The sequence below is a fragment of the Clytia hemisphaerica genome, unplaced genomic scaffold (assembly GCF_902728285.1).
Source record: "Clytia hemisphaerica strain Z4C2 unplaced genomic scaffold, Clytia hemisphaerica genome assembly, whole genome shotgun sequence".
NCBI lineage: Eukaryota > Metazoa > Cnidaria > Hydrozoa > Leptothecata > Clytiidae > Clytia > Clytia hemisphaerica.
Genome location: NW_027104621.1, coordinates 116,298 through 139,255, shown reverse-complemented (window position 1 = coordinate 139,255; position 22,958 = coordinate 116,298). Strand labels below are relative to the sequence as shown.

Genomic DNA, 22,958 nt, shown 5'->3' with positions numbered 1-22,958 from the left:
GTACGTCCTTGCAAGAAAGTTTTATTGTGCAAAAAGAAAGTGCATCCTTCAGCGATTCCCCTACTTCTGGAAGGGGATGATGTCAATCGACCCTGTTGACGAGAAAGCTTTATTCCCGGAGCATTTCAAGATCCTTTACAGAGAATTTCACTGCCAAGGTAACTGCTTAAAAGTGTGTTTGGAAGAGAACGGGGCGAAATCTAAATTGAGAAAAATTCCTCATGATTCATCTTACAATTTTCCGACCTACTTGCCTGATTAGCTGATTAGCGTTTTAGAAAAACCTTCGTACTCTATATAGAAAAATCATTGTTAACCTCACTGTAATTATTCTATCTTACTGAATTGACAAATGTTCAACACGTCCTCGTCAGAATGTATTGCTTACTAATCAAAGCTGGACCACATTTATAATAAAATAAAGTACTGCTAAACTTTATGTTAGATGTAATTTTGAGGGGGTAAATTTTGCTTAAGTCCCGACTTTGGTTGTAGATTGCAAAATTCAGTCCCAAAGATAGCGGAATGTCCAAAGACCACTATATGTTAGTTGAGATTAAAGATGATTTAAAAACCTATTCCAGCAATCAGCATGCGCAGTTTAGATGTAAAAAGGCATGAAAATCCTAAAAATACAATATAGTCATCTGCGAAATTTACTTCTTGTGAAATACACGTTTTTTGATGTAAGCACATAAGCATATCAAGGCTCATTATGGCAGCAATTTAAGCCGATGATAAGCATTAACTCGAGCCTACGAAAAATATATTTTCCTGATTTTTCCTGTCTTTGGCTCGGGTTTTACGGATTTACGGAATTTCCCTGTAGTTTTGCTTGAGTTCAAGCATCCTTTTTAGCATTTTTCAGAACATCTCTTAGCCTGTCTTCAAATGTCTGTATGCTTATAAAAAATCATGTAGGGTATTAAAAATTCGAGAATCAGTTAATTTGAGAAATATATATTGCCTGTGAAAATATTTGGAATTCGGATTTGTTTAGTTTTTTTAAACGAAACTTTTTTCTTTTATTTGTAGGGGGCGTTACAAATGTCGACAAAGCATCGGACAAAGTGCAGGATGGGGCGTCAGATGAATCGTCAATGTCCGAATAGAATATTATCATCACCTTCGAGAACATTAATATTTAAAAGGAATTATGTTTGAATTTAAATCTTCCCGCCATAGTCATTATAAAAAACCCTGGTCTAGGTCAATGTATTGTTTTAGTTTTTTGTCAAATTTTCCTTTGTTATGAATAAAATGCAAGTTGCGATTTGCATACTTTTTGATCACGTTACAAAATACTACTTTTGGGATTGGTCTTATTTCTAATCACATGATCAAAAAGTATGCAAAATAAATCGATTTTGGTACGTAAGCTCTAACTGTTAACAAAAAAATTAAACAAAAGCTTTCTAGACCGGGGATTTTTATATTGACTATGTTCCCGCTACGGCATATCTAAACCATTTTCAAACGTTACGGTTCCGTATTTTTCCGAACTAAAATGGTTTCGTATTGTTCCGAATCGAAATGATTCCGAAACACTGTGTGAATATCAAAATTTGAAACTTCAAAAAAAGAAGACATTCCAAAGCATAACATAACAGATCGAAACGTTTTTGCTCCAAAACTGCTCCGGAACAAAAGTGCTCCGTTCTCTTGCTCCGAAACGTTCCAAAACCATTATAAACACTCTCGATCAGTAACGGAAGCCATACCGGAACGATACGAATAATCGTAACCTCTGAATATGATCTTAGACGTTACTTTACCCTCTTAATGCATCCGACCATAGTCGGAAAGACATTGGCATGTGTTTTGTTACTATTCTCCTTGAAAACTAACCGGCGCCGCTAAGGCCTGGCTTAAACATACATTAGCTTTTCCATTGAAGTCAGTATTTTTTTATTGGGGTTTCCAATAGGCCATTTCACGGTCGAAATGGATCATGGGTAATCAGGACTGATTGCGCCTCCATTACGGCTTCCCGTTGGCTAGACGCAAAAATCTTCAATTTTTTTCAAAACTTTGGACCAATAGTAAGTCGTTATTAGCGCGCAGTGGTCCTGATTACCCATTACGCTTTGCGACTGTGAAATGGCCTATGGTGTTAACCTTTACATTCCAGAGTCTTCTTTCTAATTGAGGTAGCTAGAAATAACTCTCAATACTCGATCGAATTTCAAGAAGCCAATTGAGTTCCACACTGGAAATATTAGCATAGGATCCAGCCGTGTCCATTGAATAACAAACCTGGTTTACGTTGCTTAGTTTGCTTGTCGGGCTGCTTTGAATTTCGATGGTGACATTTTTTGCCCATCGCTGTTCATCACGTGATCAAAATGTAGCCAATAAAATTGGAAAAGTCATTGCATTTGAGTTGACAATGTCACCAAGCTAAGTGAATTATTTTCTTCACTGCCATGGCTTCAGAGAAAAGATTGGCTCAACCTAGTAGTCCTCATGCCTAATAACTATTTTTGATTGATGAGGAGATTAGCCCTGGAATCGTCTGGATTTTATCGGGTGTTCGAGAAGATTTTCCAGTTACTTTGTAAGATATCTGTAAATATACACCGTTTCCTAACCAGGTAGATTTTCAATTGACATTTGTTTGGGGGTATATCATGAAAGTTCTATCAGTTAAAGAATCTGCTACCATTTTATAATTCTAAAATTCTCTTGTTTAATAGAAGAATCTTGAAGTTGACAATTTCTTGAAAAGTTACAGTTTCTGATCGTCAACCCTGCATATCATTTATAACATAATATTTTTGTTTATTAAGTTGTTCAGACCAGAGAAATAATGTTTACGCTGTACGTAATATATTTCTTAAAAAAATTGATTGTCAATGTTTTCAAAGACATGCATGATTGACATATACCGTAATCGCATATTTCTGTGTCACTCCCTAGTTCCTTCAGAAGGTAGTAAGAGTATAAAGGAACAGTTATCCCATCCATTAAGATATTTTTAAAGCACTCCGTATCACAAACGATCTAATACCCTACAATATCATACCTTACAGAAATTATTTTATAATTTCTTTCCTATTGAGACCGATGTGACAGCTTATATAAAGTGAAAGAATTTTTTAGTATGCTAATTCAGATTTTGACCTTAAAATGGATAAAATTTCGCATGGATTAATTTTCGAACCTAAAATTGGCTAACCCCTAGGGAAATGAGAAAACGAAAAAAAGTACGATTAGCAAAATTTTATATTCTCGATCCGCAAAACAAAATCCACGCGAAAATTAATCCACCTTTAATAAATTATACTTCAATCCCGAAAAGGAAACACCCATCTATCGACAGTTTCGATGCAAAACTTTGATCTGTAGATAACTATTTAGGCCATGAAATTACTATTAAAAAAAAATTCAAGCTTTTTTTTTCTCAAAATGAAGCGTGTCTGTGTTGGGTCCCTTAGTAAGAGACTTGTATCATGTCTCCGATACCGTCTTCGTATTGGTCTAAAATCTGGCTTGTGATTTCTATCACAAAGGGACTTCCCTGTGCAAACTTTCATGTTGTGAGATTTATTGGTTGTGAAAATACGGAGACTGGTATTTTTGCACCACGTCGAATTACGTTTTTCTTACGTAACTCCCGTCAACAAGGTTCCACAGATCTGATTTTTGGCATAAAGCTGCGTCTTTTAGATGATAACACACGTGCAATACCTTGTGCAAACTTTCTTGTTGTTAAACATATTCGTTCCATAGATACGCAGACTTGTATTTTTGCACTACGTCACATTACGTTTTTCTTACGTATCTTCTTACCACGTCGGGTGGGGGATTTAATTTTTTTAGAGAGGACTTTTATACATACCTTACGTGATCACACCAAATTTGGGCTAGTTGGTCCAATTTCTCCTCGAATTAGAGCAGTTCTAAGTTTTGGTGGTGAACGGTTATAGGGTGATTTCGTGATTTTACGTTTTTCTTATGTAACTCCCGTCAACAAAGTACTTCAGAGCTGATTTTTGGCATGAAGCAGAGTCATACGAATACTAAGATACGTGCCAAATTTCGTTTTAAGATATACAACGGTTCGAGAGTTATTTGAATATTCCGTAGATTAGTAATTTGCGGAATATTATTCCGCAGATTAGTAATTTGCGGAATTTCAACGTAGCTCCCGATGACGTCTTTGTATTGATCTGAAATTTGGCTAGTGAGTTTTTATCACAAAGGGGCTACCCTGTGCAAATTTTCATGTTGTGAGACTTATTGGTTACTGTCCGACAAAACATCACCTATCACTGCAAGAACTCACACGCCCATACCGACAGCTTCGGAAACACCAAACCATTTGTTAAAGTCATGAGTAACGATTTGTTAGAAGTCTCTACTGACTCACACCACAAGAACAAGTTGAGAGTTGTCAAAGATGAATGTAATAAGAAGGACGGAAAATGGCACAAGACTGTCTTTGAATACACTTCAAAGGTTGGTGACAGATTGCCAATCAGAGATATTGCAGTATTTGATGTTGCTGACAAGGGAGAAGAGTTCGGAATCGAACTTGGACCAGTTTGCTTTTCTTGAAGAAAATAACTTTCTTTGAGAGAGCAAGACTGAAGAATGATAGAGATTCTTTATCTCTTCATTATATGATTGAGGTCTGGTCCTTGTTTTGTTGTTGATTAAACCAGGGCTAGCCAAGATGGTTTGCCTGGAGGGCGAGTTTTATTACACATACCAAATCACACATTTTAAGGACCAGATCATAATTTTATATAACAATTACAAACACACATTATTGTACAGAAGTTTTTTAATAAACTACGTAGATAATTTTTTGAAAAAATATAATGCGCGCGCGATGGGAAAATGCAAACCGGCTAAAAACACAGGGGGGTAAATTAAAAAATATGAATATGCAAAAAATATTAAAAAATATTAACTGAATGTGTCATTTCTTCGTCACCTATCCCTAAGATCAGCCAAAAAGTTTTTATAAGAACAATTTTATAGGAATACAAGTCTCAATTTTGACTTTTATAGTTGGGGGAAAATCGCTCGATTTTTTTAGTCAAAGCACTTGCTATACATTTTTGGAAAGGTAAGGGGTAGGGGAATCAAAATAACTTGGGTGCCATTTTTTTTTCGGACACTTTGGTGTGATTTTCGGACAAATACGACGGTCTCAGGCAAAAATCATAGGGTGAAAAATTAATGAAAATTTTAGCTTGAGAAAACGGAGACCTGTTGTATATTTTTAGAAAGCTCTCAAAAAATTAAGATTAGTGATATATTGCGAGTATAGGTGATTTCTTTACCTAACTCGAGATATTGAGCTTACGAAAGCGCAAAAACTGGACAAAACTGCTTTTTCTGGCTGAAAAACACCGAAAAACACTGTTTTTAAGGATTAATATCTCAATTTATAAGCAACCATTTATGCTATAATAGAAATTTATACATCATTAGAAAGATATTTCAGCAGTGCCGTAGCTACCAAATAATTTTTTTAAGAGTGATTTTTTTCATAAAATGGAGTATTTTACCTTAGTAGGCCAAGGGTAGGCCATATGGCCCGGGCCAGAGCAGTGGGCCAGGTTTTCTACTTACCCTGTTTTTAGCCAATTTAGAGATTTAGATTTATTTCCCCCCTCGGGCCAAACCATGGTTGGCACTCATGGTGTCACTGAACTTATACCCTCTACGGCACTGTTCAGGGTAGCATAACTAAAAGATCAAAACTTTAAGGTTACAGATAGGTCAATTTGATTATTTTTAAAAAGTATCATTAATTGTTTAGCATCCTTTCTTTGATGAAATTGAACTGGAGTGGTTAAAGTGCAATTCAATGGCTTTCTAAATAAGTAATTACTTTTTCGACATATTTTTCTAATTTGGAATTATGACGCGATTTCAAAAGACGAACTTTGAACTTTGACGAGAGTTACTCTTCAAAATCTACTGAATATTTTTCAATGAAACCTTTTGTATTCGAAAGCCCTTGTTCTCCCCTACAAAACCGTGCTCCGCTTTATCATTTACACGCCCCATTCAAAAGATATTTAACTTTTCATGTTATGCGATGTTAAAAAACAGGTTTTTCACGTTTAAAGCGAGTTTTTTCTCCACAACAAAACCTCGAATCAACAATCGGAGGCACGGTTTTTCTATTCAACCTTTTCTGAATAGAATGACGTAGGTTTCAGAAATATCGACCAACCAGATCTTGTAGAGTAACCTTTCAAAGTTGGTATGTACACTGGATTTTTGAAGAAATTGTGATTCTGAGATATTTCAAAATTTAAAATCTTTTTATCTTTACCGAAAGATTCCCCCCCCTCTTTTATTGAAAAGTAAAAAGACCATTATTCCATTGTAAGACTTTATAATAGGGATATCGAAAGAAGCGTCGCTTTAAACTTCCCTTTACAGTTTTCTTTTACAATTCGAATAAAAGGCTCAATCAATAGGGATTATACATCGATAATGTTTTTAGCATTTTTTGCAATTTTGATACATGGTCCGTAAAATTTTGAATCTTTTACAGCAAAAAATTTTTTTTTGATGTAAAAAAAAAATTTTCTTCAAAGGAGCCCTATCTGTAACCTTAAGAACATTTGAAAAAAGAAAGCAATTTAGCGATGTTGGTTGAGAAATTGTTAAAGTAGAGAGTCCAAGTAATTTTGAGACAGCCTTTAACAACCCGTGAGTGGCTGTTGAAATTCCACCCCGACAAATGCCACGTTTTAACGATAGGTAAATTCGAGAACATAAAGCATGCACACCCGTATCAACTAAATGGAGAGCAACTTGAACATGTCTTTACAGAAAAAGATCTCGGTGTTTTGATAGACTCAGAACTTTCATTTGAAGAGCATATCGCTAAGCAAGTAAACAAAGCTAATTCTATGTTGGGATTGCTCAAAAGAGGATTTCAAGACCCTAGTCCTCACGTATTCCAGACACTTTATACCACCTTTGTACGACCACAGCTCGATCAGTATGGCAACCAAGATTACGTCGATCTATCAACGTGATCGAGAGTGTCCAAAGACGTGCGACAAAACTAGTAAAACCAATCTCACGGTTACCATATGCAGAAAGACTAAGACGCTTGGCGCTACCATCCCTTGAGTTTCGAAGACTTTTCTGTGACATGGTCCATGTGTATAAGCATATCCACATCTATGATAGTAAAACAACACCCAAAAAGTTTATTAAAAGGACGCGACCATGTAGAAAGCATATACACGAGCTTCAGATGAATTTCCCGGACGATGGAGTACGTGGTGCACAAAGCAAGTCCTTCTTTTATAGAACTATCTCAACATGGAACGCACTTCCAAAATACGTGGCAGAAGCATCATCGATAAAATCGTTCAAGAATAATTTAAACAAAGCATGGGCAATAATAAACCAGCTGCGCTGGAAGCTCCGACTTAAGTGATTAAAAGATACGAAGGATGAGTTTCTTGAGATAAAATGCGTATATACTAAAAACTAGATACTAAGAATGGTACAGTGTGAGCTGTCAGATCGAATCTGATGTGTGGCTGGACGTTACCAATCTCCATAATTTATTATGGAGTCACAGCCGTTCTATTGCAACAATTTCTAATATAAAGCACGCAAAGTAGTGATTAAAACACCTTGAGGAATATGAACTTTTCCCTGATCTGTTTTAAATATAATCATGATATATTTAAAATTTGAAAGGACAAGATTAAGTCGTTTTTCATTCATTCCCTTACTCGTTTGTACCCGTTTCCAGTGGTTTCCCATCCGTTTCGGGATTTGGTATCTAAGGATAAAATGAGCTAGCTGTGCTGAATATCACTTACAACTAATCGGAGAGAAAAGAGTAATTAGTAGAGTCATGGGAATCAAAGGGATAAATATTACAGAATGCTTGACATTTTTTTTGAAACAAGTGAAATATTATTAAATATAACAATGGAGAATTTTAAAAAGATTTTATAACTCTTTAATAAAATAGTAACTTTATAAGGATTAATCGAATTAATTTTGAAGATAAAAGGGCCATAAAACTCCACGCAAAAAGAATCGGGAAACTTTCGCGAGGATTTACTTTCACAAATTATCTGAAAAAGCACCTTTAGAGCAAAGCAAGTGGTGTTTGCGCAAAAGATAGGAGCCAAAAAGCCACGTTGTAATCTTGATAATAGGATTACCAAAACAAAACTGTAAAAAGGGCAATTCTTTTTTATCCATAACCAAAGAATAAATATTGAATCAAATTTTATCTGTCAATGATAAAATGTTTTTTTTCTTTTCTTGTTAACTGTTCTCTGTAGTCCTCTTTCTAAACACTTCTTCGATAAACAAATCAAAACACATTTTCAAACATTAATTTCTGGCAAGCTTCAATAGTTTCATATTCGAAAAAAAACCGTTCGACACTGTCACATCATCGCTTCATCCTCGTTGAATTTGAATCAAAAGCTCCAATAGGAAAATTGCCCCGCATCGCTCAAAATGAGTCCATCATTTGGTGGATTTTTTGAAGGAGTTTCTCATGAAGCAAATGAACTTCTTTAAGTCGTCTCCCTCGTTCAATTCTTGAAGGCTGACTTCGAGGTCAGGAATCGGGACAGAATAGTCAGAAACTGTAAGAAGAAAAAAGTTGTAGATCAATAAATTCACAGTCAAATCCAAAAATCCAGTCAAATCCAGTCAAAAGTTCATAGATAAGCGAGCTGACTGGCAGAATACCTCTTAAAACAATCGAAAGAGACCATTTTGAAGTCCTGATTGCTATAGGTAATGAAAAATATTGATCTAGGCTCAGGGTTTTCATATTATAAGAGGTTTTTCCATTTTGAGCCTCAAAATATTCTTAGGAAAGAATTTTGAAAATTGTTGGTTGGGTTGAAATATATTTACCCTTGAAAAAGTCTCTAGCTACGAAAAAACACACGAAAAGACTAAAAAATAAAAACGAAGAAAAGATTGAACAAAATCTTGAGACATAATTCTTATAAGAAAACTGTATATAATGAAAAGAATTACAAGCAAACCTGTACTTTCCAGGGGAGCCTTCGACAGCCAAATTAAAGGAAAATTCTTTATCTTGATTCATTTCGTCGATCTTTGTAAATTTGAATGTCAGATGATCATCTAAAAGAAGAAATGGAATGAACTGGAACTCCAATAGTTGTACGCACTTTTTATTATTTTAGTGTCTTTTAGGCATCGGGTAAAGGGCTTGATGGTATTCTCAGGTACTCCAACGCTCTCGGCAATTTTCTTCCTAATTTCTTAAAGAGGGTACTATTATATCACCAAGTCAATTTAAGAAAGACCAAGGTTCATTTTGATTGAGTTAAACCATACCACCATGACTCAGCACACCTGCTTTTGCAAAATGGCCTCAAATCAGCTCAAACCAATAAAATTCCTTGTAGAAAGTGTCAATCAATCAATCAATCAAACCCTTACCAGGATTTGACAACACCTTCAGTCCAAGGTGTTCTTCAAAAAAACTTAAGCCTTTTTCAAGTTTTTCAAGGTGTTTTGCAACATTCTTCTCGGTATCTGCCACTTCTAGAAAATAAGAAGACAATAGACCTTTTCATAAATTACGTCACGAACATCACTTGCCTCGTTTTGAAATTATTGCCATGGTTATTAACTCCCAGCGGATTTTACTAAAACTACTTTCTATTTCCCTCTATTTATAAAAAAATAATTTAATGTCTCAAGGGACATAATCACCATGGTAATTGTTTGAATACGAGGCAAGTGATGTTCGTGACGTAATTTATGAAAAGGTCTATTCAAAGTTAATCATACAGCCAATTCGATTGACTTCCAAATTTGCCATACTCACCAACTTTGCCAAATCTACAATTTCAATGTCAAAAGATCACAGCTTCATGGCAAATTTGTACATTGCTGCGCCGCCATTATGATTTCCGTTTTGTGATGCTTAGTCAGCAGTTTTCTGTCGGCGTTTGTAAACAAACGATTTTTTAACCAATCAAATTGCCGATCGGCATTGTTTTGCTTTAGCATTGGAAGGTCTTCTATTTTTCAAAATCTTTGGCAAAAGTGGCAAAATTGGAGCGAAAAGAACACAGGTCTCGTGGAACAGTGTTTTGTATGGAGACGTATGGAGGTAAGTTCCAAAAATGCCAAGAATGCCAGATTCACCACATCTTTTTTAATTGGCATTTATGGCACTCAAATTTTGCCACATTTGCCAAATTTTTGTCAATCGAATGCAAAATAATTGGCAATCAGGGCAAAAATGGCATATTTTGAAGTCAATCGAATTGGCTGATAGTCAGCACTATATATATTGCAGGGAAGAGTACCAAATACAAAAATAGTTGCAAACCTTCTGATTTCTGTTTGACTGTGTTTTGGTTCTCCTCAAGTTTTTCTGCTTTAGTTTTACTTAGCAAGTTCTTCTGGCAAGATTGGGCTTTCAGTTTAACTAGTTCTTCAGATAAACATTGGATATCATTAGCTTGAGCATTTGAAACTAAAAGAAGAAATAATTTCAATTTTCAAATAAGTGACTGGTGGGGATAACCAGCTATTTTGTATTTTCTAACATGTAATAGAGCCACTAATCAAGGGAAGGAAATTATAGCAATTGAAAACTATTATAGCTAGAATAGCATCAGACTTTGGCCATCTGGGATGACAGATTTTGATGCCAAGTTTTCAAATGTCAACAAAGTGAAAGCCCAACGTCACAGAAAAGGAGCCCGGGAATGTTTTCCTAATAACTTTTAATTGTGACTTTGATTGAAGATGTAAGTGTAAACAGGTTCTCTTATCAGAATACCCCTGAGTGTATAGAGAGTATATAGCTCCTTCCTTTAAAGAGTATAGATTTCAACTAGCCAAAAGGCAACTTTTGACATATTTGACAAAACATTTTATTGTAACATTTACTTAATAATGGTCGAAATAAAACAGTAAACTTACATTCAGTTATTTTGGATATTTTGATAAATTCTTCAGTCTCTTGTTGTATCTGTTTCATGTCCTCTGTGAAAAAAGTGAAATGATAAAAGTTTTGTCGATTGTAATATCAAACAGGAAATGGAAAAATTAAGTGGGCCAAAAAGTTATGATTTCAGGATTTTTGGGACAGATTTTAACCTATTTTATAACATTTTATGTAATATATATGTAACTTAGCCAAATTATGCAAAATTTATCTTTTCAAAGAACAATAACAAATTATAGAGGTAGATAAAAGGAGGCAAATACACATTCATGACTATGCTCTAATCTGAGGCTTGAATCTTAAATTTTTTTATTCTTCATACCTTGATTTTTTTGAGTTTCCAAAATCCTTGAGGTCTTTTGTTTGAGAAGAAAATCTCTTGATTGCTCTGTCCAGTTTGAAAAATTGCATTGTTTCTTTTGACTTTGTGTTAATAAGGTGTCTATATCATCACAACTGGTAGCTGAGAACATGATTGCCACTGAAATTCTAATTATTGTTAGTTATTATTCAAGCTGAAATAAAACAAGAAATAAATCTGAATAAATATATTCAAATATCACTTAAAAATAAACACTTTACATATAAAAATTCAAAATATTGGGGGAGCCATCCAAACTCAAACTTGCCACGGAAATATCAATTGGACCTTCTATTTATGAACAGCTGGCCTAGTTTATAATGTTGCTGTGGCAATCATGAACTTAATCTCAAGATATTCAACACTTCTCTGAGGTTTTTTAAAAAATAACAGAGATAAATTCTTAACTTTTCCATGAAACTTCCCGAAATCAATTATCTCTGTAACATATCAAGTGGTTAAAAAAAACTTTGGATGTTTGGCAACACCTTTGAGTATGAACTTGAATATAATATATAAAGGAAGGTATAACTTAAATTTTGAACTGTTACTTTTTAAAATTGGTTCAGTAGTTTTTGAGTAATTGCTTTTCATAATAAAATTTCACTTTTCATATTAAAATTTCACTTTTCAAAATGAGCAAAAATGGTCGGAAAATGGGTGATTAAATGGACAACAAGAAAGACAAAACTGAAAAACATGGCTGTACAATAATGGTAAATTTGTTCTTTCTTTTTTATGAAGAAATTATTTATGAAGAGCTTATTATCAATTCTGGCATACTTGAGAGAAACGGAAGACAAACCCACACCACACTCTCTGGTCTATTCGTAGCACAAGGTATTTTGATGATGAGATGGAGAGTTTACAAGATGCTTCTTTCCAACAACATTTCTTATTATATATCGGAGATTTGATATCTAATCCATCAATTACTTATCTATTACTTATCAATCACAGCCAATCATCAATTATATTGATTAACTATGCCTGATTTATAAAAAGAATGCTGTAGTAATTAGTTTTATTCAATAGACCAGTTTGATTGCCTAAAAAGTGATTTCAGTCGACCCTTCCAATTTATTCCAATTTAACAAAGGACAATGGAATTAGACACAAAGTCACCCTAGACACAAAGTTGACAGATATGAGAAACATATTGAAGTGAAAACATAGTGAAAAAATAAGTGCATGGATATACTGCACATTCAAATCAAGAAGCATTGAAACTATGAAACCTTTATGGAAAGCACTAGCCATCTGTCATTTGTAAAAGTCAGAGATTGGGGAGAATTTGCTATCTCTCTGTTGTCAACATTAAACAAAAAACAAGCGATACTTTTATGGACCTACCTGGTTATCAAACTAATCAGTGAACATTGAAACAATGAAACACATAAGACATAACTGGTCAAAATACAAAAAAATAAAGAAAATGAAAGCATATCTATTGAGAGAAACTATCAACACTATTGAAAAAGATTTGTGAAAAAGAAATAAAAAAGCTATTAAGCGCTTTTCTTTATAAAAACCACTATCAGAAAAATGCACAGCTTAATAAATAAGGTTTCCAGAAAACTCAAACCGTCGAACTCTACCGTGACATTTTCTTCTGTTAGAAAAAAATAATAATAAAAAAAACAATTTGGCTAATAACATTGATATATGCTCATAAATAGTGATTCTTATAGATAAAGATTCGTTTTTCAGCCAAAAAAATAATAAGTGTTTACAGAAAACTCAAATCATTAGCCTCCACCGTGACATTTTCATCGTAAAAAAATTAATAAAAATAATAATAATAATAATATGGCTAAGAACATTGATGTATTCTTATTAAAAGTGGTTCTTATAGATAAAAATACGATTTTTGAGCCAAAAAAATTTTTTTGCAAAAATCTGCTTGAGCCATCCTTTAACTATGATTGTACCCTACTTTCATGCTAAAAATCAGAAAAAATTAATGATCCAATTTTTCACAAAGTCCAAAAAACCCGTTTTTAAGCCGTTTTTTGGCCCAAATTTGCCTAAAAAATTTTTTTTTAGAAAATCGGGCTCCGTCACATTCGAGGGTTTATGGTCATGCACCTTTGTGCCAAAAATCAGAAAAAACTAATGAGCCAATCTCGAGAAAAGCTGGTAACTAACACACTAACTAACGAACGAACGAACATGGGTTAATTTATAGGACCTCCACCCCACCGGGGTAGGTCCAATAAAGGGGGCCTCTACTTGTTCAGCCAGAATTAACCAACCAAATTTTGTCATTCAATTCCTGAGATGAGGCACTTTGATTTGTTAGGCCTTGATCATATGCTAATAAATTCAAAATAATTCCGCACATGTAAATGGGTCTTTGTTGGAGGTCCGGAAAAATTTTATGTGAAATAGCCTATCCGACTTATTTTTCAACCATCCGAAGTCCAGGTCAGGTAACCTGAGATCAGATTGTGATTGTTTTCTGCCCACCACGCTGAAGCTTTAAAGAGATGGGTGAAAACATATCGATTTGACGAATATGCTGCTACTATCTCAAAACTGTACCGCGAGTGGTCCTAAATCCGACAGCGCTGCCTAAATCCGATGGGGTCTTTCAAAGATACAAACTAAAATAAAAACAAACCTTTCCCTGTGATGCAACGAAGATACCAAAGTGTTAATTAAACTGAGAGATTTGATACATTGAACCAATTAAACCAAATAACAATAATTGCTTCTTATATATACAAAACATAATTTTTTATTGCAATATGTACAACGTCATAAATGTTAACAGCATCATAAAAAGTAATTATTTTTACAATTCACACTTTTTAAAATTACATAAATTGACATCTTCACATTACAGCTATCTTGTTAGATGTTTTGTTTCGAGAGTTCTTGCAATAGTTTATCATTCAACTTGGGGAGGGAATGTTTGTAAACATAGAATTTTTTTCATAATAGTCATTGGGGGGGGGGTCGGAATTAGGCAGGGCTGTCGGATTTAGGACCACTCACGGTAAGGACTGTGTTTGTCTAAAAGGACTGGGAATGACAAAAGAGTTATGTGATGGTATTTATGAATAGGGCATCATAACAGGAAAATCTAGATTTTGACCTTCGGGCGCACAACAAGATTCTTGTTGTAGAATTTTTCGCGGGAGGACTATTTTCCTCAGATGGTTAATTTTCAAGGGCCTTCAGAGGTTTACTGTGCCTGTAAGAAAATTATGACCAGCTGTTATATCAGGTTATGGTCAAGGGGCGTTAAAAGCTGCCTCGGGGCCATTCAAAAGGTATGTTGTACGCTCAGAAGTAAGCAAAACTAAACCCCCTCCCCCTTGTATGCTTGCGTACGCTTTGACAGTACCCCTTTCTGCGTACGTACACTATCTATCTATCTATATGTTTAAGTAATATCAGGACTGAAGGCCCATTCTTGTTACGCTTTTATTAAGTTGAAGTTGGTTTGATATTCTACGTTTGACGTTTGATATTCGTTTGATATTCGTTTGATATTCTCAAATTTGCGTTTTGAAGTTTTTGTGACTACTTTTGGAATTGGAAACTATTGGAAGCCAATAGAGTTTATTCTCAAGGGTGTGTGTGCAAAATTTCAGCGCTCTCCGTCGCAGCGTGCTCCCTCTAAAAATTGGTAACCGTCAAACCTCATTTCGGCCGAAATGACAAGTTGGGCTCCTGTGGGGGAGAGCGGTTATCTTTGGAACTGGAAACTATTGGAAGCCAATAGAGTTCATTCTCAAGGGTGTGTGTGCAAAATTTCAGCGCTCTCCGTCGCAGTGTGCTCCCTCTAAAAATTGGTAACCGTCAAACCTTATTTCGGCCGAAATGACAAGTTGGGCTCCTGTGGGGGGGAGCGGTTATCTTTGGAACTGGAAACTATTGGAAGCCAATAGAGTTTATTCTCAAGGGTGTGTGTGCAAAATTTCAGCGCTCTCTCCGTCGCAGCGTGCTCCCTCTAAAAATTGGTAACCGTCAAACCTCATTTCGGCCGAAATGACAAGTTGGGCTCCTATGGGGGAGAGCGGTTATCTTTGGAACTGGAAACTATTGGAAGCCAATAGAGTTTATTCTCAAGGGTGTGTGTGCAAAATTTCAGCGCTCTCCGTCGCAGTGTGCTCCCTCTAAAAATTGGTAACCGTCAAACCTCATTTCGGCTGAAATGACAAGTTGGGCTCCTGTGGGGGGGAGCGGTTATCTTTGGAACTGGAAACTATTGGAAGTCAATAGAGTTTATTCTCAAGGGTGTGTGTGCAAAATTTCAGCGCTCTCCGTCGCAGCGTGCTCCCTCTAAAAATTGGTAACCGTCAAACCTCATTTTGGCCGAAATGACAAGTTGGGCTCCTGTGGGGGGGGAGCGGTTATCTTTGGAACTGGAAACTATTGGAGGCCAATAGAGCCAAGCTAAAAGTTCATGCAGTCTTCTAGAAATACACGCTTTTTATATATAACTATAAGTATATCAGAGTGAGATTTCGGAGTTGGAACAAAAGGACTATTGTTTAGAACAATAAAAAAATAAAAATATTGCTCACCCTCAGCCAAACTACACCATTCTTATAAAAAAGCGTCTATCGTAGCTGATTGTTATAGCTAATCTTACTGCTTGCCTTGAAATTGTATTACACATAACTTAGTCCTTAGCAAAAGCTTTTTTGGAAAAAGTTAAGCCTCTTGGCACTATTTCAGAGGGCAATTAAGAACTGAAGTGAAGGGTGCATAAGTTGTATAATTTGATTAAGTATTAGTCTTATTTTTCCTAATGTTACTACTAATTTACATAATAATGACTTCCAATGGTTTCCAATTCCAAAGATAACCGCTCTCCCCCACAGGAGCCCAACTTGTCATTTCGGCCGAAATGAGGTTTGACGGTTACCAATTTTTAGAGGGAGCACGCTGCGACGGAGAGCGCTGAAATTTTGCACACACACCCTTGAGAATAAACTCTATTGGCTTCCAATAGTTTCCAATTCCAAAGATAACCGCTCTCCCCCACAGGAGCCCAACTTGTCATTTCGGCCGAAAAGAGGTTTGACGGTTACCAATTTTTAGAGGGAGCACGCTGCGACGGAGAGCGCTGAAATTTTGCACACACACCCTTGAGAATAAACTCTATTGGCTTCCAATAGTTTCCAATTCCAAAGATAACCGCTCTCCCCCACAGGAGCCCAACTTGTCATTTCGGCCGAAATGAGGTTTGACGGTTACCAATTTTTAGAGGGAGCACGCTGCGACCGAGAGCGCTGAAATTTTGCACACACACCCTTGAAAATAAACTCTATTGGCTTCCAATAGTTTCCAATTCCAAAGATAACCGCTCTCCCCCACAGGAGCCCTACTTGTCATTTCGGCCGAAATGAGGTTTGACGGTTACCAATTTTTAGAGGGAGCACACTGCGACGGAGAGCGCTGATATTTTGCACACACACCCTTGAGAATAAACTCTATTGGCTTCCAATAGTTTCCAATTCTAAAGATAACCGCTCTCCCCCACAGGAGCCCTACTTTTCATTTCGGCCGAAATGAGGTTTGACGGTTACCAATTTTTAGAGGGAGCACGCTGCGATGGAGAGCGCTGAAATTTTGCACACACACCCTTGAGAATAAACTCTATTGGCTTCCAATAGTTTCCAGTTCCAAAGATAACCGCTCTCCCCCACAGGAGCCCTACTTGTCATTTCGGCCGAAATGAGGTTTGACGGTTGCCAATTTTTAGAGGGAGCACGCTGCGACGGAGAGCGCTGAAATTTTGCACACACACCCTTGAGAATAAACTCTATTGGCTTCCAATAGTTTCCAGTTCCAAAAGTAGTCACAAAAACTTCAAAACGCAAATTTGAGAATATCAAACGAATATCAAACGAATATCAAACGTCAAACATAGAATATCAAACCAACTACTTCAACTTAATTACGCTTTTGCACATACCACACCCCCTACTCCTCTAGGAAAAAAAATTGAAATAAATTATAACAGAAATTGACTGATCCAAGTTCGATCTTGTTTTTGTATTTTGATGGGTTAAAAATTTTCAAATAGAAATTCAGAGAAAAAATTGGGAAAAAGTCTAAGAAGACAGTTTAAAAATTTGCAAAGCGTAAGTATATTTTCTTGATTGACCCCTCCCCCCCCACCTATGCTTTAGTACGCTTTTGAGTAACTTGGTCAGTGTCCAGGATCTTTTCTCTATTTCCTTCGATAACCGGCAATAGATTGGAAAGAGTTTGTTTCTAATATAATGTGGCTAATGAATGGTATAGAAAATCTTGTGTTTACGAGTCTCGAAACTGCCACGAAACTGCCTAACTTTATTTTCCGAAGTCCTGGCCTTTTTCCCCTAGTAAAGTGGCAAAGGAATCTTAGTGCAGGAATGCGAAACTTATAAAAAACGACAGTAGCCATTATTATAGCTATTGCCAATTTGCCATTATTAAAAAATTAACCAAAAGATTGAGCACTTATTCATTGTTGGTAAGTAAATCCGTTCCCCGGGGGGGGGTACTAGGATTGATGGGTGTCGGGTATGTGCGTGCCAGACCTCTGGACCCTTACCCTTAGAGAGACTGAATTTTGGTGAAAAGGTGACCCTTAGAGAGACTCAGTGTAGAAAAACCCAACCCTTAGAGAGACTTTTTCACAAAAAAATTCTATAATGGGCCAAAGAAATTCGATTTTTAAAAGAATTTCTCCAATTTTCGAAAAATTTCTCTAATTTTTGAAAAATTTTCTCACTTTTTTTAAAAATTTTTTCTCACTTTTTTGACTTTTCACTTTTCTTTGACCCGAGTTTGTGAAAAAACCGACCCTTAGAGAGACTGATTTTGACTTTTGTTGTTTTGGTAACCCTTAGAGAGACTTTGGGAGGGTGAAAAACCCTACCCTTAAGGCACGCACATACCCAGCACCCATTTTTGCTCTAAAAGCCGATCACCTGAATTTGCATGATTGGAGCCTGATCCTGAGATAATTTTGTACCACACAAGAAATCACAAGGGGAGAGGCCATGGCCAGCCTGAAGCCTGTAATCAAGCCTTCAGCCCTACCACTGTGCCACTTGTCGATTTCCTCCGCAGTAAAAATTATCAACTAAATCAGCCAACAGCCAATGCTAGAATTCATCTGATCATCTTTATACGAGACCCTACCTTACAAATGCCTTAAGCTATGCAATTAATGTTTGGATTTCTAGAAAGCTTACCCATTCCATTGTCAACATATCTTTTATTTGAAAGTAATTGCTTCGTGGAATAATAATTGGCAATCAAATTACGAGATTAGAGATATTTTTACCTAAGTCTATACTAGACATAGGACTGGGTGCTGCTTAAAAAACTTTTAATATTTAGGGGAACCTATTTTTTTGCTTGGGACCTAGACCTGGGCTGGACCCACCAAAAACAAGCAAGCAATTGTGAAAAAGTTAACAATACCTCATAATGAAGGATCCTTTTTTTCTTCTTTAAAAAACTCGACTTCATATTGGCAATCTGCCAAAAGTCCAGTCAAAAATGATGGATGAGATGTCAGGATATTCCAAATTTCTTCACGAAGAGAGAAAACGTGCGCTTTGTTGACCAACCAAATGGACTGGGACTGAGTTCTTTATCTTCGGTAGCCGTAATATTTGAGCTAGCCTAGCTACCGTGCATGTCCCGTCCGGCCCATACTGCGATAATGAACGAACATGGGCGAGAACATGGGTTTCAAATTAAATCTCGCCCCGCACCCGAAAAAATATCACGCAAACAAAACGACAAACGACAAGAATGAACGAGTAATAAATAAACAAGTACAGAATGTTAATAGTTTTGCTGACTTCTCTTTTTGAAACCCCTTCATCAAGGGTTTTCCAGGTGCATCGCCCATCTTTCAGTTCATTCTGATTCATACAGATTTTTCCATGAGTGAGACTAGAGGAGCAATCTCAACTCAGAACAGACAAGTTTTTCCAGGAGGAGCATCACCATCTCTCTCAGAACAGATACATCCCAGATACATGTTTTCCAGGAACACTAATTTTCTCCCAGAACAGATACATGTTTTCCAGGAACACTAATTTTCGCCCAGAACAGATACATGTTTTCCAGGAACACTAATTTTCGCCCAGAACAGATACATGTTTTCCAGGAACACTAATTTTCGCCCAGAACAGATATATTTTCCCAGGAGCGGGTTATGAAAATAACAGTTCATATTTTCCAGCGAAAAAAGGCCTCCCGAACAGTTATTTTGTATTTTCTAGCCGTTGGCTGCTCTTGATACGTTTCAGCAAGATGAGATACGAGCACTGCAAAATTTTGTCTCGCAAATGAACTGAATACAGACTTGAGCAGTATTTCGGCTGTTATTTTCTTAGTATGATTGAACCCCCGGTGGGGGGGGGGTACTTCGGCAAAAATATGGGCGCTGGGTATGACACGTGCCTTAAGGGCTGGGTCACCCTCCCAAAGTCTCTCTAAGGTTTACCAAGATCACGGCTTTGGGGGATCTCTTTTTTGTGACACTGTAATGTCTTCTTTCGAGAGTAGAAAATGTTGCAAGAGCTTGTCAATCAATTAATTTCGAGCAACTTCGAAACTTATAAAATTAGTTTTGTTGATATTTTTACCTAGCTGTTTCCTTTTACCCCTCTGTTTAATAAATATGTACTTTAAAAACGTTCTCTTTAATAAAGCCCTCTTTATTCCAGTTTATATTTGGGCTGAAACTTTGAAGAAACTAGTGTAAGTCGGGTGTAAGTTAAGTTAACTATATACATATAAAGGCTTTAAAAAAAACTGAAAAAAGAAAGTTTTAAAAAATTTGCAAGCGATACATACATATCTTGATTGACTCCCTCCCTCACGTATGCTTTTTGAAGAACCCTTTTTGTTACGTATGGAAGTAAGTAATTAGGAGATTCCAACCCGTTCTTACTTCTACCGACGAAGCTTTCCGCGATATTTTTATCCCCAACCAAAACTTGCATTTCATTCCATTTTTAACCTCCCACGACCTTTTTGCACTTTTATATAATTTCATCAAAATGAGGTGAAATGAGTGGTTCTCCCTCTGGGTAGAAACACTTATTTCCAAAACTACTAAAGTAAAAATTTTTTGAATGTTCTAAGGTGAGCCAATTTTTCCCGTCGAAGCTTTGGCCTAGGCTTCTATTATTCTCAAACGAAAAAAGCTTCTTACAGGAAGTATATCTATAGGGTCTGTGAATCAGCTATTGTTTTTCCTCCACTAAATTAAACCCTAAGATTTTTCACCCGAAAAGTAAGGGACAAAGATTACAGCAAACCAAACGAACACAGCTATCAGATATTAATCATAGGTAATAAGTGATTGAACATGTTACTTAATAAAAGCAAACAAGACTTATAACCAAAAGAAAACATGCGCTACCTTCCCCTTCACCTTAGTTATATCCGATCAAGTCTCTTGCTATTGTTTTCCGAATACACGTTTATCTATAGGGTTTCCGCATATTTACAGAACTAGAACAATCAATTTGCCGAGTCAACATAATTACGCAGTGCGCATGTAATATATGCGCATGTCTCCTCTAACGAAAATTTCCAACTTTTTAATTACGCCATTATAATTATGGAAAGGAAGCTAATAATGTATAGAGGACATGCATTCTTTTTAATGACCTTCAATTTTTTTCTTCTGAACATCTTATTTCTAAGAAAAAACTTAAAACAAAACCTTTCTTTGATGGGTGGTAATGTATATTCTTTAATTCATATTGATCAATTTCCGGACATTTCGGTTCTGATGCAATACACCTTTCCCGAGTTTATTTTTTCCAACATGAAAACGAGGCCAATGTAAAAATTGAAAAATCGAAGCAGGCGATAGAAGGAAAGCTGTGAACTCTCCCATGTTTAGGGAGTGGTCAGAAAGTATCTCTAGGGGGGGGGGNAATTGCTTCATGGACAATAGGTATAGTCATCTTCAAATTGATCAAAAAAGATTGCCAAACGATTTCGCATTTCGCCATTTTACATTTCAACAACAGGAATACAATCAAAATTTTACTATCTGGTAATCAACCGTTCAATTAAGATTTGATTACATTTGGCAATTGAATCATGATTATTCCAGATTCAATTGCATTTTTCGTTTAATTTTTGTTCTAACTCGAGGACACTGGAAATCCAGATGTAAGACCGTAATTCAAAAGAATCATTGAAATTGTTAGAATAGAATTTCTTTGACAATCTTACAGCTTTTTGAATGTTAGATAATATTTGTCAAGAATGATGTTTAGACAAGCAATCAAAAGACCAAGAGGCAAAATCCATAGCGTCAGCCCCCCTGAGTTTTATTTGGGGGGGGGGGGGGGGGGTTACACCCAAAATAAGACAAATGAAAACTAGACGGTGTCAATAGAACAACTTCGAACAAAAATCACAATTGAACTAATCTAACGTAATCGAACGCAATCAAATATTTGCATTCAATTGATTCAGCATTTAATTTGTCCGATTGACACCGTCTGAATGAAAACCAGGAGCTAAAATACAGCCAAATATTTGGTGGCACCTGACTATTTCTATCATTTCTATTTATATCACCACGTTTTTATTCCAAAAAGAGAGAAAACACCCCAGTATTTCCAGTCTAGAATTCATACACAGTACGCCGAATATATATTCGGCTTAGGTGTGAGAATGCCCTCAATTGGGTGTAACCTTCTCGATCCTCAAAATATCACCGGTGTGGCTTTTGCATGGATTCCACACTGGCAGTATTTTCATGCTCGTTTTACTCACATTATTTTAAAAGACATTTACTTATCATAGGGCATGAATATCAAAATCTTCTAAAACTGCCTACCCAGTTTGCACAAATTTTACTTGACCCACCATGCTACTGCAAAATAGAGACTTTTTTACATCTTTCTTTCGAGAATGCCAAAAGAATAGAGATGAGATTTTCCTGAAGACAATAATAAATCGACAAATATTCTATAGTCTATACTAGACATAGGACTGGGTGCTGCTTAAAAATGGGGGGACCTATTTTTATGCCTGGGACCTATGCTCATGCTAGATTTGCTAGAGCTGACCCTCTATAACTATATTATGCAAAAGACCAAAGAAAACACAAGCAAGCAATTGAGAAAAAGTTAACAATACCTCATGAAGGTTCTTCTTTAAAAAACTCAACTTCATTCATGGTTTGAATCTTAAATATCACCAAACAATGAGATTTGTAAGATCTTCTGCTATAAAAGTCCAGCCGTCAAAAATCTTGAAAATGATGGGTGAGATGTCAGGATATTCCAAACTTCTTCACGAAAAAAGAAAACGTGAGTTCTGTTGACCAACCAAGTGGACTGGGACTGAGTTCTTTATCTTCGGTAGCCGTAATATTAGAGCTAGCTTAGCTACCGTGCATGTCCCGCCCGGCCCACATAGCGATAATGAACGAACATGGGTTTCAAATTAAATCTCGCCTCGCACCGCTCGCACCCGAAAAAATATCACGCAAATAAGACAACAAACGATAAACGACAAGAAACGAGTACCCAGAATGAACGAGTAATAAATAAACGAAATTCAAATGTTAATAGTTTTGCTGACTTCTCTTTTCTCTTTTGAAACTCCTTCAACGTTCAAGGGTTTTCCAGGAGC

At 36.2% G+C, this 22,958-nt stretch overlaps 1 protein-coding gene across 1 annotated transcript; it reads right to left on the bottom strand.

Annotated features, from left to right (window-relative positions):
• Positions 1–8,481: 8,481 nt before the first annotated feature.
• On the bottom strand, positions 8,482–18,899 carry LOC136824674 (uncharacterized). Its single transcript, XM_067080663.1, has 7 exons — positions 18,759–18,899; positions 11,283–11,475; positions 10,936–10,998; positions 10,337–10,483; positions 9,436–9,540; positions 9,007–9,114; positions 8,482–8,603 (listed from the first exon to the last, which is right to left on the bottom strand). Exons 2-7 carry the CDS (start codon positions 11,431–11,433, stop codon positions 8,482–8,484), a joined length of 696 nt encoding a protein of 231 aa, XP_066936764.1. The 5' UTR covers positions 11,434–11,475; positions 18,759–18,899.
• Positions 18,900–22,958: the final 4,059 nt, after the last annotated feature.

What these genes read in the sequence shown, in the direction of transcription:
- LOC136824674 (XM_067080663.1), bottom strand. Translation starts at nt 11,433, where the DNA reads ATGTTCTCAGCTACCAGTTGTGATGATATAGACACCTTATTAACACAA. An exon ending in GGAAACTCAAAAAAATCAAG is followed by an intron (nt 10,999 to 11,282) that starts GTATGAAGAATA and finishes CTTTTTTCACAG; the next exon opens with AGGACATGAAACAGATACAA. An exon ending in GAAGGTGTTGTCAAATCCTG is followed by an intron (nt 9,115 to 9,435) that starts GTAAGGGTTTGA and finishes TTCTTCTTTTAG; the next exon opens with ATGATCATCTGACATTCAAA.